A 15,466-nucleotide genomic window follows, 5' to 3' on the forward strand; every position below is an offset into this window, starting at 1 on the left:
ATAATAGTTATGTATAATATATTTATTTAATTGTTTAAATTTATTTTTAATTTGTTTCCAAATATTACCAACAAAAATAATAAACCGTTTCTCTCGAACGAACTTCCGTCACGTTCTACCGGCAGTGTTTAATCCAACACGTTTAGAGAAGCTCAACTAGGCGGAAAATTGTCAAGTTCGTTTACCTTCAAATGCCATAAGCAAACTTCCACATAATATGCCGTGTGTTTAATTACTCCGTGTGCCAGATTTCTCCACTAGGTGGCGCCAGCTCGAGGTACAATTGAAGGAAACTTGTTATGGGATCTGTAAAAGTAAAAACCGGTGTATTTTTAAAAGGTACCATGAAAACGTTGCCCTACCCTAGACATGCACGCACGTAGCCACGTACGCCCATCTGCCTGCCCGCCCGCCGGCACGTACGCACGCGCGCACACACGCACACCGCACGCACGCACGCAAATATGCACAGATGAATATTAATATATTTATACTATATATCATAATAGAGAGAGAGAGAGAAGAGGAGAGGAGAGCGAGACGAGATGGCGAATAGGGGGAGAGGGAGAGACCGCGGATATAGATCATAATATGTATATATAGATCAGATAGATAGATTGGATAGATGGATAGATGGATAGATGGATAGATAGATAGAGAGAGAAATAGATAGATGGATAGAGAGATAAATAGATAGATAGAGAAAATAGAAGATAGAGAGAGAGGAGATAGAGAGAGAGAGAGCAAAGGAGGAAGAGAGAGAGAAGAGAGAGAGAGAGAGAGAAGAGACGAGAGAGGAGAGCGCCGCCGCGCAAGCGAGAGAAACGACAACAAAATTATACTATCTAGGCCTCCGGTTGTATAAACTCGTCTGCATGTCTTTCAGACGCAAACCGTGTTTACGTCTAGTCTTTCCATGAATCGGCAGGCGCACATCTCATAAAGAACGAAGGGAACGTATTCGCAGCAGAAACCGGCAGGATGAAGACATCGAGTAAATGTTACTCCGGTTTGAAGGCCCGTCTCCCCAATCGGCCCGATGGGGAACCAGTAGGCAGAAGTAATGCTCATAACGATTGGGTATACGAGGCAGTGGTACCTTCAAATGAAGAATACACAATTAAGTCATTAGTACGGCAGTAAACGCAATTAGCTGTGTTAATATAAAGTGTAACATTGAAGGGCATAAGTGCGTGTGGGTGTGTGTGTTTGTGTTGTTGCGTGCGTGCGTGCGTGCGGCGTGGCGTGTGTGTGTTGTGTGCGTGCGTGTGCGCGTGTGCTGTTGCATGTTGCGTGTGCGTGTTTGCGTGCGTGCGTGCGTATGTCATGTATGCATATAATATATACATCATACTAGATTTAATTGTATTCCATCTGCTGCATATTTCGTGCGTGCACAACAATGCCAACACCTGAACGTAACGAGCGGACAGCATAATGGACGTAATTTGAACCGTAAACATTCCATACTATATATACTATATTTATAATATATCTATATAATATAATATATATAATATAAGTATATATATATATATATATATGCTATATATATACAGTTCATGTATAGCTGGACATGTCAGTCACATGTTCAAACGACTAAACAAGACCATGGAATACACATATGTCACCTTAGAAAGGTCGTTCCATGTTCGGGCCGTGTCCATCGCATCACGATGACCAGATAAGCATGGCGAAACCAGTTAGAAGAACCACTTTGTAAAATGCCTGAAGACGGTTTATCAACGTTCCCTTGTTTGTCGGAATGACCATCAGGGAGTAGCCCGATCGTACACTTGCGGTTTAACGCACGATGGTTGGACCTACATTGCTTAGGCCTCAGAACGGAGAGAGGGAGAAAGAGACAAATTTTGGAAAGAAATTAATGGAAAATGGATGAAACAAGAGAGAATAGAGAAGCGATATATCATATATATATATATATATATATATTATATATATTATAATGTGTGTGTGTGTGTGATAATTATGTGTGTGAGTGTGTGTGCGTGCCGTGCCGTGCCGTGCGTGCGTGCGTGTCTGTGTGTGTCGTTGTGTGTGGTGTGTGGTGTGTGTGTGTGTGTGTGTGTGTGTGTGTGTGTGTGTGTGTGTGTTGTGTGTGGGTGTGTGTAACAGAGACAAAAAGAAAAGGAGAGCGATGAGACAGACAAGAAAATACGAACGAATGAAAGAAAAGGGAAGGGCGACAAAAAGAGGAGAACGATAGATAGTAGCCCAACGTCAAGAAAACAGAAAAGATCCAGAGAGAAATAAAGGCAAATATAGATATGGCAGCAGAGATGCAAATTGCTTCCGCAGAAGATGGACCCTACGTCAGAAGGCCACGACGGACATTCCGAAATAGAACGTTCGTATTTCGAATTAGCTGCATCGCTGAACCGAGACGCCGATTGCCGTCTCTCCGAGAGAGGTAGCAGAGAGAGAAGAGAGAGAACGAGAGAGAGAGAGAAGAGACGGAGACGGACGCCAGAAGACGAGAGAGAGAGAAAGAGGTGAGAGGAGAGAGAGATAGATAGATTATGATAGATTAGATAGCTAGATAGATTAGATGATAGATAAACTTATAGATAGTAACCTTAATAGCTAGATAGATAGATGAAGGACAGATAGATAGACAGGTGTGAGAATACAGTAAATTAGGAATAGAAGATAGAGCCAGAGGACTAGAAGAGTAACGATAGAGCTACTAGAATAGATGGATAGATAATAGCCAGATCGGATACGATAGATAGGAATACAGATAGATAGAAGATAAGATAGATAGATGATAGTGAGTAGATGTAGACACGACTACGATAGATAGATAATAGATAGATAGATAGATTAGAAATAGATTAGGATAGATAAATAGAGACTAGGATGGTGACCCAGCCAAATAGATACGCTATGATCGGTCCGAGAAATCTGCGCAACCAGGTTTTCTCGGCACTGCCCCAGGCTACCAGAAAGTATGCGTACTCTCCTCCCGACAGCGGTATCATGCTACCTAGTTCAGCATAGCAAAGTCCTCCTAGAATTAAATCATTGATTGAAAGAGTATATGAAAAATGATGGCGAAACATTACAAACAAGGAATTACTATACGAAGGAAAAGGTGAAGAATCTCTGTGAATCAAAAGTGGCATTGCGCATGCATACACTCTGATTGCTATGATAAAATGGCAAAAAAAACCTACGGATAAAATTATTACAGCTATAGGCTATTTTAATAAATCTAATGCTCTGTAAGATGTAGGATGCCAGTAAGCTTAATATAGATCTTCCATCACTAACTTCCTATGAACGAAGAACTGCAAAACCTGCAGCACATACAATCGAACAACAAAACAAGAACAACGAATAGCAGAACGACAAGACAACAGAACAACGCCACGACAGATATTGTAATCAATCTAATGTTCTGTAAGATGCAGGATGCCTATGGTACCACAGAGACAGACATGCAAGGCACACATACTTGTAAGTTGTAGTTCGTCTTTTTACACATACCCAGCATAGCAATGACTCCGCATGCCGACCATATCACCAAATCCAGTCCAACCGAACCAGTGCGACGAAGAACGCCTTTCGGAGAGATGAATATTCCCGAGCCAATGATAGTGCCGACATTGAGAGATACTGCCGATATTAACCCTAATTCCTTTTTCAGTCCGAAATCCTTCTCCTTCGTCGCTTGCGATATTTTCACCATGCTCCTTTGCTACTGCATGCATCTCTTAAAATGGCCATGTAGTGCACAGAAACGGTCATGCACCAGAACACCCGCCCCCCACCGGAGCAGTAATGTGTTATACCAGGGCCGTAGGTTGAGCAAATTCCTAAGGGAGGGGGCAAAATTTCATGACACAACTGTGTAATGATGAGCGACCGGCGCAGCTCTTGATCGACGTCCATAGTGTGGTATAAGGGTGGTTCTGAGAAAAGGCTTTCACGGCATCAAAAATCACGTTATGGTTATTTACGATTATTAGCTCAGTTTTTTTTAAATTTTGCTCCAAAATATAGGGGCAGCTGCCCCCTTGCCCCCCACAGGCTACGGCCCTGTATATTATTCCAACAGCCGTCTCCAGGTAGTACTTGGACAGGTAGTATCCAAGTATTCCTAGTGTGAATTCATAATATGTGATAAACTTGGCCGCCCTCTTTACCACGCGAAGCATGGCGGAGTGGTCCCCACACCGCGTTGCGAGCGTAAAATCGAGCGTGCAATGCTCGCCCATTGTATACTAAAGTTATGCCTTTGTTATGTTCTTGAACGATCGCAGCGAAATGGTCTTTATATAGCCGTTTTTCCAATTAAATCTTCGGCGCTACAGTACGACGTAGAATTTGCTGCTGAGCTTGACTGGATTACAATTCGCAGTATAATTAGAAATAGTTATAATGCGAGTGCAAACGTGGTGAATGTGCTAAAATTATATTGACGTAGTCGTGGTGATCGTGCGTTTTTAGTAAATAACGTTTTTCGCACATGTTTATTGATACCCGTTAATTTGATCGTCTTATTATTATATGTTTGAATTGTTTCATGCTGGCACTATTGGACTCACTACGACGGATTTATGTTGGAATACAACACGACTGGTTTTGTACAATTTTGTAGTATAAAACTACATTGAGTAATAAATTAGAGCTTATTTTACAATAGAAACGCACTTCCAACGAAAATGCCGAGTGTTTAGTTGTTTGGATCATTGAAAACTGAACACCGCTGCAGGTTGCATTAATTTCGCAATAATGCTAAGATACAATTATTAAGGCAGCAATAAAATTAGGTTTTATTCAAAATAGACGGAGTAGGTATACATGTGCTAAAACTGTGTACGTAAACATTTACTTGCGGCGATATTCGTTATAGTTATTCCATACTTAATTAAATAGAATTAAGCGACAGTTTAGATGATTATTTCTTTATAAAATATTGACAATAGTGGCTTTAACATGAGATAAAATGAGAGAGAAGATATCTCTCTCCTCTCTCTCTGCTCATCTCGTCTCTGCTCTCTCTCTTTCTCTCTCTCATCTATCCGCTCTCATTCTCATCTTTCTCTCTCTCTCTAAGAGCTAGATGCAGCGCGCACGCACGCACGGGAGCTGCTGATCACGTTGCACAAAGCGTTTCGCCTTGAAATATTAATAGTACATGAAAAGCAAGTAAAAAAAAAAAAAATAAAATAAATTCACTTTCATCAAATGTTAATGATTCTGGTTCACTTTTTGTATCGGTTAAATAGCTGGCATTTTATACTTCCTATTTTGCTATTGCCGTTTCTAATTAAGCAAAACACTCGTGACTCATATATAGGCATAGCAAGCGATTTTAATGTCGTGATTAATATATCAAATCGGCCCAGGTTTTTTATTTTTAAGCCTAGTTTTAAACAGAGGGTCTTATCTAGGTAAGAATTTGAAGGATTAGTAATTTAGTTCCGTTAGTACTTACTTTTCAATGTAAAAAAATTGCTGAGCAAACTTTACAATATGCACAATAGAAAAATCGTGACGTTGCGAATGTGTAAATCCGTAAGGCAAGAGAACACTAACGTTGAAGCTGAAGAGATATAGTGGATAACGCAGATTTATTGAAATTTGAAATATTTTGTAACGGTGATACTTTGATTAATAAACGAAGCAGATTGTTTTATCAGTGCAGAGGTATGCAGCGCAAAGCTAAGATAACTCAACTTTGTTGAAAAATGTAGTTGTGTATACTTAGTTAAGTCGTTTATGTTTAAGTGTTTGATAGTTATAAATTAGCCTCGTTAACAATTGGCTATCGAAGGTACTTTTTTAAGTTTATGCTTTTGCCATTTTTTCTTGTTAAAGGCGTGGTTCGATTGGCGGGAAAACGTTTGAGAAGCAAAACTATAATTAAGACTAATTAGCAGCTCTTTCAATCATAACGAGCGCTCAAGTGAAATATCTATTACACTATACCAGTTTAATCAGTCATCATATACGACCCTTATAATAGACTTTGCATGTTGTCAAGCAGTACGTCGCAGTATAGTAGCACAAGAGTGTGTAATAACAGCAACAATCTTTATTAGATTTATCGTAGCATTATAAACAAGCGGCATCATACATCCGAGCAAGACGCTTCTTTGGCTCTCCTGATCTCTCCTCTCTCTCATCAGACTGCTCTCGTCTGCTTCTCTTCTCTCTCTCTCTCTGCTATATATAATAGTATATATATATACTATATATATTATATTATATATATATGTAAATGCATAACATACATACACTGCTTTTTAGTACAATATTAATATCTTAATCTAGCTTCATTTATCTGCTGGCTGCACATGGCCATCTTTGTATAGGCGGCGGTGCCATTGTGCATTCTTCTAGCGTATATTTCGAGCACGGCAGCGCTCACGTCTCACAAGCATGAGCGTAGAGTAGACCAGAAAAAAGTGAATAAATTATTAATTAGAATATTGCTTAATAGGAGTTTAGTTACACAACGATAGCGACACACGCCAGGTGCTCTTAATTACGCATGCGCGTGCACGTATAGAATTTTTAGCTGACAATTCACGTTTCACGATATTGTCATTAGTGAAGCTGGTAATAATATTCGGTCATCTTAACGAGAGAGCTTCGTAAGATGTGGAAGCCGTAAAAACGACATCGGTACAACACCGCTTGCTGCTTCATCATCACAAATATTTCGTATTTTTAAAGAAAATGTCCCTATATATATTCTGGAGAATTACACTAGTTAGATTCCTCTAGTGGGACACCTCTAGTTAGCATGCAATTTGATAAAAGAGACGAACGTGGAAAACAGCAATTATTATTGTTCATGGTAAAGATTGGACCAGTGTGGCTCCTTATCGGTACGTTATAGAACGTATCGTATAGTCGTTGTATTAATGCAGCTAGCGTGCGGCCCATATGTTAAGAGTACTCCATTCTTCTGTGATGAAGCCCTCGCCTAGAACAAAACGCAAAATATCTCGATCACTACGATTAATGTAACACGATAACAGAATAAAAGTACTAGTATTACTCTACTTATAATGATTATATAATGTATGTATGGCCATGATTAAATTGCAGCCCGATAAATTTATAGCGATTAAGCCGATGACTTTAATAGCAATTATTAATGATGATTAGAAATGTGTTGTTATACACAATCATTCACCATATTTTTTACACTCAGGAAAATGATGACACGGTGCATTCCAACCGAATCGAACGCTTGATGGGATCTCTGACGTCATGATGTCCACCATCCGCTGTCGTTGTACTTTCTTCGACGTCGTGCGAACCGTTGTCCACGTCACCGTGCGAACCGTTGTCCACGTCACCGTGCTCTCGGTGATATTTCGATTTCATGACGTCACCATTTTCTGCGCTGTCTCCGGTGCGCATCACGCACGCTGCCCGGGTGCGCGCTGGCCTCGTTGCTGTCATCGCTAACATCTGCTAGATGCGTTGTCAGCTTCCTCGTTGCCAGAATCCTGGGTGACGTCATCCAATGCGCGACCAGCGCTGTCGTGAAAATTTTCGAACAGCGTTTCAGCTGTGATATTTCTCTTCGCAAACCAAAATATCGGCGCATCCCATTGGTTGACCCCGCGCAGGGAATCCTCTGTAGCATGTATAACCTAGACCCTAGACAACATCAAAACGTTAAAACGGCGCATGGCAAAGGTCACTTTTATGATGAATCGTAGTGAAGGGATATCGGATCAAATGGCAGATTGGAGAGTTTTTCAAGGACTGATCAAGAGCGGAACGCTGTCTGACTGCTGACTGCGCAGTAGCCCACAATTAGCGACTAAATAGAATGGACTTCTAAATGGAGACCGGAAGTCACCAGGCAAGTAGTAAGTCGGCTAGAGATAGCGATAGTGACTTCTCCGGAAGAAGCCGCGGTCACCGACGTCGGCGCCGGAGGGAAAGAGAGTCGAGAGGCACGGAGCGATGGAGAAGTGACTCGTCGAGTCTAAATTCAGGGAGTGGTGGCGGAACGATCCGGAAAAAGACGAGACGGCGTTCTAGACAGTCGAGCCATAGTCGAAGTAGGAGTAGGAGGTTTGAGAGCGGACCCTGCCGGCGACGCCACCGCCATGAACGAGAGAGGGGGAGTAGGAGGCCACCTACCTTAACGAGGCAAGGGCAAGGTACGGTTGTGGCTACACGTCCACAAGGATGTCCGATACGGGTCGGAACGTTCGCGGGAGCACCCGGAGAGCCGTTGGACAAGTTTCTAAATCGGTTTGACGTAGCCGGACGGTACCATCAGCGGGATAGGGATGCAAGGGCAGATCAGCTCGCTGCAGCATTGGGAAGACCGGCCGCTGGTATACTGTCTGAGTCCGCGAGCCGGCAGAGTGAGGCAAAACTTAGGGGAAAGTTAGAAGATCGGTATGGAACGGAACAGCACCGTATCCGGGACCAGGCAGCCCTGGCCAGCCAGAGAAAGCAACCGGAGGATGATTGGCCGGAATACGTGAGGCAGCTAAAGAAATTGGCGAGATTGACCATGCCACGAGCAAGCAGCAGCCAAATTAGTGAGTGGCTGGTGCCCCGACTTAAGGAAGAGATGCCGTCCGATGCGCACAGAATCTATATTCTGGGGCAGAGATGTAGGACGGCAGGAGACGTTGCTGCGTGTGCGGAAGATTTCGACGTAGAAATCAGAAGTAGGGTGCCGCCCCGGAAACCGTTAGTGGCGCCAGTTAAGTTCGAAGGAGTTGCCCACGAGGTCGACGCGATCAACGAGGTGGAGACCGTCGCGGAAGCGGGACGACCCGCGGAAGTAGAAACCGATATCCGTGAGTTAACGAGACTGATGTGGAAGTTCTTAGCATCCGGAGAGAAAAAGAAAGATCAGAACGGAAGCCATCGTAGAGGACGGGGAACGAGTCACGGAGGACCGGTGGACCAGATACGGTCGACTGCGTGCTTTCGATGTGGAGAGGAGGGTCACTTTGCTCGGGACTGTTGGCAACGTCAGCGGAACGGCCCGAATGGACACGTCTATGACGGACGGTATCACGCCGGAAGAGCGGTAACCGGATCTTGCGGATCGATACCACAGGTGGGAAGCTCACAACCCCTTCGGACGATAGATGGTCCGGAGGAAGCCGCAGCGCAGCAGCGCGTGGAAAACTAGTGCAGGTGGGGTCAGTGCCGACGGCCTCAACCTGGAGAAAGAAACGGCAACGAAAACCAGGACAGCGGAGAGCATTCCTACGGATGGTGCGGAATCGACCATCATAGAAGTTAATGCTACGGGTGGAGGGCCAGCTAGTAGATTTTCTAGTTGACACTGGAGCAGAGACGACGGTGATGGATGCCACCGCTTTTGCGAAAATCTCGAAGGCTGAGGTAACGCTGAAGCCTACCAAAGCCTGTGTGATGGACGTGCCATTGCCGCCAAGCGTGTATTGCCGACACACGGCGAGTGTCAACTACGATTCGCCTTGGGAGATCAGACCTTCGACCATGATTACTTAGTAGTGGAGATGGGAGAAAAAGGGGGAGTTCTCGGCATTGACTTCCTGGGGGAAAGAAACTGTCAGCTTGACGTGGGGCGTGGATACCTTACTGTCAACGGGGTGACTCATGCGATGCACGGAGGTCGACCCACGGAGCCGCGGGTGTTATGGGCGGCCGACACAATCCGAATCCCGGCGGGACATAAAGTGGTCGTGCACGGGGGTGTACGAGGGACGTGATGGAGAGCGGCGCGGTTAGCTATCGCGAAGCCCACCAAGAGGTTCGCAGCAAAAGGAGCTAATAGAGGAACGGTGATGGCTCGTTGTCTGATAGACACGGACGGGGCTCGTGTGCCACTATCCATGGTCAATGTAGAGCCAGAGGATGAGATCATCCTCGCTGGAACCGAACTAGCGCGGTTGGAGGAGGTCGCCCTGGTTGGGACATCGCGCGGGTCCCAGGCAGAAACTTCCGACATAGAACTCCGACCGGAGCTCTCTGCGCAGCTGCAGGGGTTAATCGAGGGGATTGACGAAGCAGCTACGGAAGAAGAGAAGGCGAGGGTAGCAGACGTATTGCGGGAGTACGGGAGTATGTTCGCCCGCTCCCACACTGAACTGGGGAGGTCGGACGTTGTTCGTCACAAGATCGACACAGGGAATAACTATCCCAGGGGACAGGCTCCACGGAGGTGCCCATTGGGTAGACAGAAAGCCCTGGACGCGGAGCTGGACCGGATGTTGGATGCAGGAGTGGTCCAGCCAAGCTTGAGTCCCTGGGCTTCAACGGTAGTGCTCGCAACGAAGAAGGATGGCGGGGTCAGATTTTGCATAGACTATCGCAAACTTAATGAGGTGACGCGGAAGGACGCGTATCCCCTTTCCCGCATCGATGACACCCTTGACTCTCTGGCGGGGGCAACCTGGTTCTCCACGCTGGACTTAGCTAGTGCCTACTGGCAAGTGGAGATGGATCGGGAAGACGCCGCCAAGACCGCTTTCTCAGTGAAACGCAGGCTGTATGAGTTCACTGTGATGCCAATGGGGCTTTGCAACTCGCCGGCAACCTTCGAGACATTGATGGAACTAGTACTCCGAAGACTGCAGTGGACAGAGTGCTTGGTGTACCTGGACGACGTGATTGTTTTCGGGTCTACCTTCGATGGAACGCTGAGCAACCTCCGACATGTGTTCGGACGACTCCGGGAAGCCGGTCTGAAATTCAAGGCGAGTAAATGCCACCTTTTTCGAAAGAGTGTAGCGTTTCTGGGACATATCGTATCACCAGAAGGGGTGAGTTGTGATCTACGCAAGATTGAGGCAGTCCGGAAGTGGGCGAGGCCGACGAGCGTCGCCGACGTTCGTAGCTTTCTGGGTTTCGCTAACTACTATCGGAGATTCATAGAGGGATTCGCAGCTATAGCGGGACCATTGACGGAGCTGACGCAGAAATATCACACCTACCAGTGGACAGACGCGTGTGAGCACGCCTTCCGTGAACTAATAACTCGGCTGACGGAGGCGCCCGTCCTAACGTACCCTCAAGCAGAGGGTGAGTTCACTGTAGATACTGATGCCAGCGCAACCAGCATGAGGGCTGTGTTGTCTCAATGCCAGCGGGGAGAAGAGCGGGTGATCGCCTACTCAAGCAAAACTCTCTCCCGGACGCAACAGAGATACTGCACCACCAACCGTGAGCTGCTGGCAGTCGTACAAGCCGTGAAGCAGTTCCGTCACTACATGCAAGGGCGACCCTTCTTAATACGGACTGATCATGCCTCTTTAACGTGGCTGCTGAATTTTAGAGAGCCGGAAGGCATGGTGGCACGGTGGATTGCGTTTTTGTGGATGTTCGATATGAAAATTGAGCACCGTGCTGGACGCCTACATGGGAATGCCGACGGCCTCTCAAGACAGCCGGTGTGCCGTAAGTGTAAACGAGGCAGCTGCCCAGAGTGCAGCGATACCACCACCGGAAGCATCCGACGCAACCGGCTACGGAATGGTCCGGAGAGTGGAGAAGATGATGAGTCCGAGACGGCTGAGGCCGGAGATAGTATGGTGTGGAAGGCTAAAAAAGTTCGTGAGTGGAAAACAAGTTCCATACGGAAAGTAATAGAGTGAAAGAACGCAAGGCCGGAGCGACCCGCGTACGCGGAAGCCGCCGCACTCGCGTGGGGAGGCAAGTCGTTCTGGCATATCTGGGATAGATCAGACGAGGACTGCTACACCATGTGTGGGCCGCGAGTCACCACAAGAAAAGACCGGTAGCCCAGCTAGTTTCGAGGCCATTGATTTTCTGGGACCACTCCCGATGACGGATGGAGGGAACCAATATATACTAGTGCTGTGCGACTACTTTACTAAATGGACAGAGGCATACGCATTGCCGGATCAAACGGCACAGACAACCGCAGACTGTCTGGTGACACAGTTCTTCGCCAGGTTCGGAGTTCCGAAAACGATTCACTCCGACCAGGGGCGGAATTTTGAATCTCAGCTGTTCGCTGGGATTTTTGAATTGATGGGCATTGAGAAGACACGGACGACACCGTATCATCCACAGTCCGATGGATTGGTGGAGCGATTTAATTGTACCCTACAGGATATGCTGGGCAAGGTCGTAGGTGAACATCGACGCGATTGGGATGACCATCTCCCATTTGTAATGGCAGCGTATAGGGGTAGTGTGCAAGAAAGCACCGGAGTGAGCCCGAATTTGATGATGTTTGGCAGAGTTGGCATGCCGATTGACCTGATGTGGCCTGTTCCGAGGAATGAAGACGTACCGGACTGTCCTAACGCCTGGTAGACTGGGTGCGACGCGCAGCTGAGGAAGCTGACGAACGCGCTCGAGAATGCTTGGGGAAAGCAGCGGAGAGACAGAAAAAGGGGTACGACAGCAGAGTGAAACCGCTCGGAATGAGGGAAGGCACATGGGTATGGTACTTCTACCCTCCAAACGATGTGAAGTTAGGACGCCCCTGGACCGGACCATTCCGCGTGGTAAAAGACCAGAATACGCTCCGTTGGATACAGCAGACGGCGGAAGGCGCCACCAAGGTCGTGAGCGTTAATGATCTGAAACCATACGAGGGGGAGGCGGAGCTGGAACCCTGGGACAATATGGAAGAGAAGAAGAAGGTGACCCTGAAGTGAGTGAAGCTGATCACGTAAGCGCGGAAACCTTCGAAGACAGCAGCTTCAGCGGCGGAGTGAAGCGAAGAAGCTCAGAATCTCTCGAGAGGAAGAGGGTGGAAAGAAAACGTAGAAGGGTGGCATACCTTGGGGGAGAAGGAATGAACCGGAAACGACGTGCGGAGGAAAGGAAGAGGGCAGACAAGGATGAACAATGCCGAGGTGAGACAGTCAGAGACCGATATGTGGACGATACGGGTAGCTCCGTGTCCGACCAAGGTACGACGGACACCCCGGATCGTTCGCCTGCTTTATTCCCGCGCGAAGAAGAAACCGGAGGTGAGGACTCTGAAACAGCAGCAGAGGGAAGTAGCGAAGCTGTAGGAAAAATGGCTCGTGAGTACAAACGGACAGGATGGGCGCGAATGGTGGATCCAGTTATGCGGCGTCAACGGATTGTGCGTGAATAAATTCATAATTGGAAACATAATTGGATAAATTCATAATTATAAATTCATAAATTAATAATAAATTCCTTGTGAATGAATAAATTCAAATTTTCAAAACTTTGTTATATAGCGCGTGATAAAAATCTATGTAAAAAAATTATCATGGTTTCTGTTTCACTCCCTCGTTGATAGGAACTGACGCGTCACACACACACACACACACACACACACACACACACACACACACACACACACACACACACACACACACACACACACACACACACACACACACACACACACACACACACACACACACACACACACACACACACACACACACAGCACGCACGCACACACACGCGACGACACACCACCGCGCGCGCGCACGCTTTGCACGCCACGCTCGCACGCAACACACACGCACACATACATACATATATACACAAGTCTCTGTCACAAGAAGACCTTGATAGGCTTTTCAACTGAGAAAATACATGCTGATACACTTACCACAATAAAACTGCGAGGGTCCGAGTGTGAAACGCATCTATTGAAGCCACAATTATTCTTACTCGAAAATCATTGTGTAATATAGCGCTGGTGCACTCACTATACTAAGTTTATAGTGTCTTTTTACGTGCCTAACACTTAAACGCTTTGCGATGCAACAGCTTTCCTAAGCAAAATCCGCATCATGCCTAGCACCCATATAGACATACGCACGTGATGCGTCGTATATATTTGTGTGTAGCTGCATGGTGTCCGCGATTGTGTGTAGTTTGACGCGGGTTTAGCCGAATGCATATAAGTCGCCTGCGTCTCTGACAATGAGGTCGAATGTCAGCGTTCCTGGCACACGCACAACCTGATAGAGATGTCTAAATAGTAAGAATCCGTGTTACAATATATTGTAATATCTTACACTTAGATAGATGCACAGATAAATCAACCTTTTGTCCTGCTGATTCTTACATTATTCACTGCAACTAGCCTAGTGCTGCAGATGTATGAAGAGTTACTGCAAATGTGTTTCATAGATGGTTCCCCTACGAGTTACTGCAGCATCCTATAAATTCACATAATTCATTCATGGATGGAGAGGCACAAATCGCCCCGACAAGAGGTGTAGCTCCCTTGCCTCCTCCCCCGCAGTGTTCTACAACGCTACGTACGGCAAAACGCTCTCAAATATGTGATTTCATATCGCTCTTAGCATGCACGCGTTGTTAACACCCCTGACAATTTAAAAAATAAATGAAATAGTAAAGGCATTCGAATACTTGAAAATCTACCCGTATTATTATATAGGAAACAAAATGCAGGCAATTCATTGCGTTTTATGTAACGCTTATTGCCATGTAAAAACATGCAATGATCGCCTGAATGTATAATCGAGGTTTTGTTTTGTTTATATTTCGATATTAATTTTTCATAGGTCGGGTACAAATTTTGTGAGAGTGAGGATGAGTTAAATTTATTGCACATATGCCATACCGTAGCTAAAAACTTAAAGCTATATTAAGGTACGCTAAACCGACTTGCAGTTCATATGGCACAATGTAGGTTTTGGAGGTACGAGGTAGTTATAAATGCACCATAAACGCAGCATTTTTTTGAACCAGAATTTCGGATGTCAAGTTTCTGATTTCTAGTATTAAGACAAAGATCGGTAGTTCACAAATTCACACAAATAAATGAAATGTACATTGATTAAAAACTTAAACATGACAAAATAGTTAAAATTTTGTAGGAAACCTTTCATACATTAACATAATTATTTAAATAAACGAACCAAAAATTAAATAAATATATAAATATTGAACATTGTGTAGAATTGAAACATCAAAAATAGTCACAATTCTGTACGAAATCTCATGTAAATTCAGGGGCGGGGTTCCACCCCATTATAAATCAGGGTTCAACTAGTTGAAACAACGCGCTATTAAGCAACATAGTAAGGTATAACGGAGTTGGTAATTTCAAGTGTCGTGTGTCTCCAGTGGTAATCACGTATTAGTAAGTGTATGTGTGCGNTCGAGAACCGGAACGCCGGCGGCCGGCGCATATAACACCAGTACTCTGCGATAACTCCCGCAGTCTAGATACAAACGAGGATAGGCGACAGCGTAAATAAGTGCTCCGCGGAACGCATGGGAAATCACGCCTTGAAAGGAGCGGGTGAGCTTCCTAGTGCGGGGATGGAGGAGACGCGAGAGGATGCGTCCACCGACGAGGAAGAGCGGCCGATTGAGGAGATCGTCGCCGGGATCGTGCAGGCGACGCTCCTGCGAGTGGAGCAGGAGGCTGCGGAGCGCGAGAACAGTGCAAAGCGCAAAAAGGAAGGCCGCGACGCGGAACTCGCTGCTATGGAGGAGAGGAAACGGCGGGACGAGGAAG

The 15,466-nt window shown here is 45.8% G+C and overlaps 1 protein-coding gene and 1 long non-coding RNA gene across 2 annotated transcripts; both read right to left on the bottom strand.

Moving 5' to 3' along the window:
* Window positions 1–2,882: 2,882 nt before the first annotated feature.
* On the bottom strand, window positions 2,883–3,739 carry LOC106816166 (b(0,+)-type amino acid transporter 1-like). Its single transcript, XM_014820723.1, has 2 exons — window positions 3,479–3,739; window positions 2,883–3,031 (listed from the first exon to the last, which is right to left on the bottom strand). The coding sequence occupies exons 1-2, from the start codon at window positions 3,710–3,712 to the stop codon at window positions 3,008–3,010; spliced, it is 258 nt and encodes an 85-aa protein (XP_014676209.1). The 5' UTR covers window positions 3,713–3,739; the 3' UTR covers window positions 2,883–3,007.
* Window positions 3,740–6,345: 2,606 nt separating this feature from the next.
* On the bottom strand, window positions 6,346–13,618 carry LOC106816167. The gene is made up of 3 exons (XR_001394844.1): window positions 13,580–13,618; window positions 7,220–7,647; window positions 6,346–6,961 (listed from the first exon to the last, which is right to left on the bottom strand). It is a non-coding gene; the product is annotated as an uncharacterized LOC106816167 (long non-coding RNA).
* Window positions 13,619–15,466: the final 1,848 nt, after the last annotated feature.

Source organism: Priapulus caudatus, unplaced genomic scaffold (genome assembly GCF_000485595.1).
Source record: "Priapulus caudatus unplaced genomic scaffold, Priapulus_caudatus-5.0.1 Scaffold1304, whole genome shotgun sequence".
Taxonomy (NCBI): domain Eukaryota; kingdom Metazoa; phylum Priapulida; class Priapulimorpha; order Priapulimorphida; family Priapulidae; genus Priapulus; species Priapulus caudatus.

Excerpts from the sequence above, each read along its gene's own strand:
- LOC106816166 (XM_014820723.1), bottom strand. The coding sequence starts at position 3,712 with ATGGTGAAAATATCGCAAGCGACGAAGGAGAAGGATTTCGGACTGAAA. Across the intron at positions 3,032-3,478 it reads AGACGAACTACAACTTACAA|GAGGACTTTGCTATGCTGAA; the intron begins GTATGTGTGCCT and ends ATTTAATTCTAG.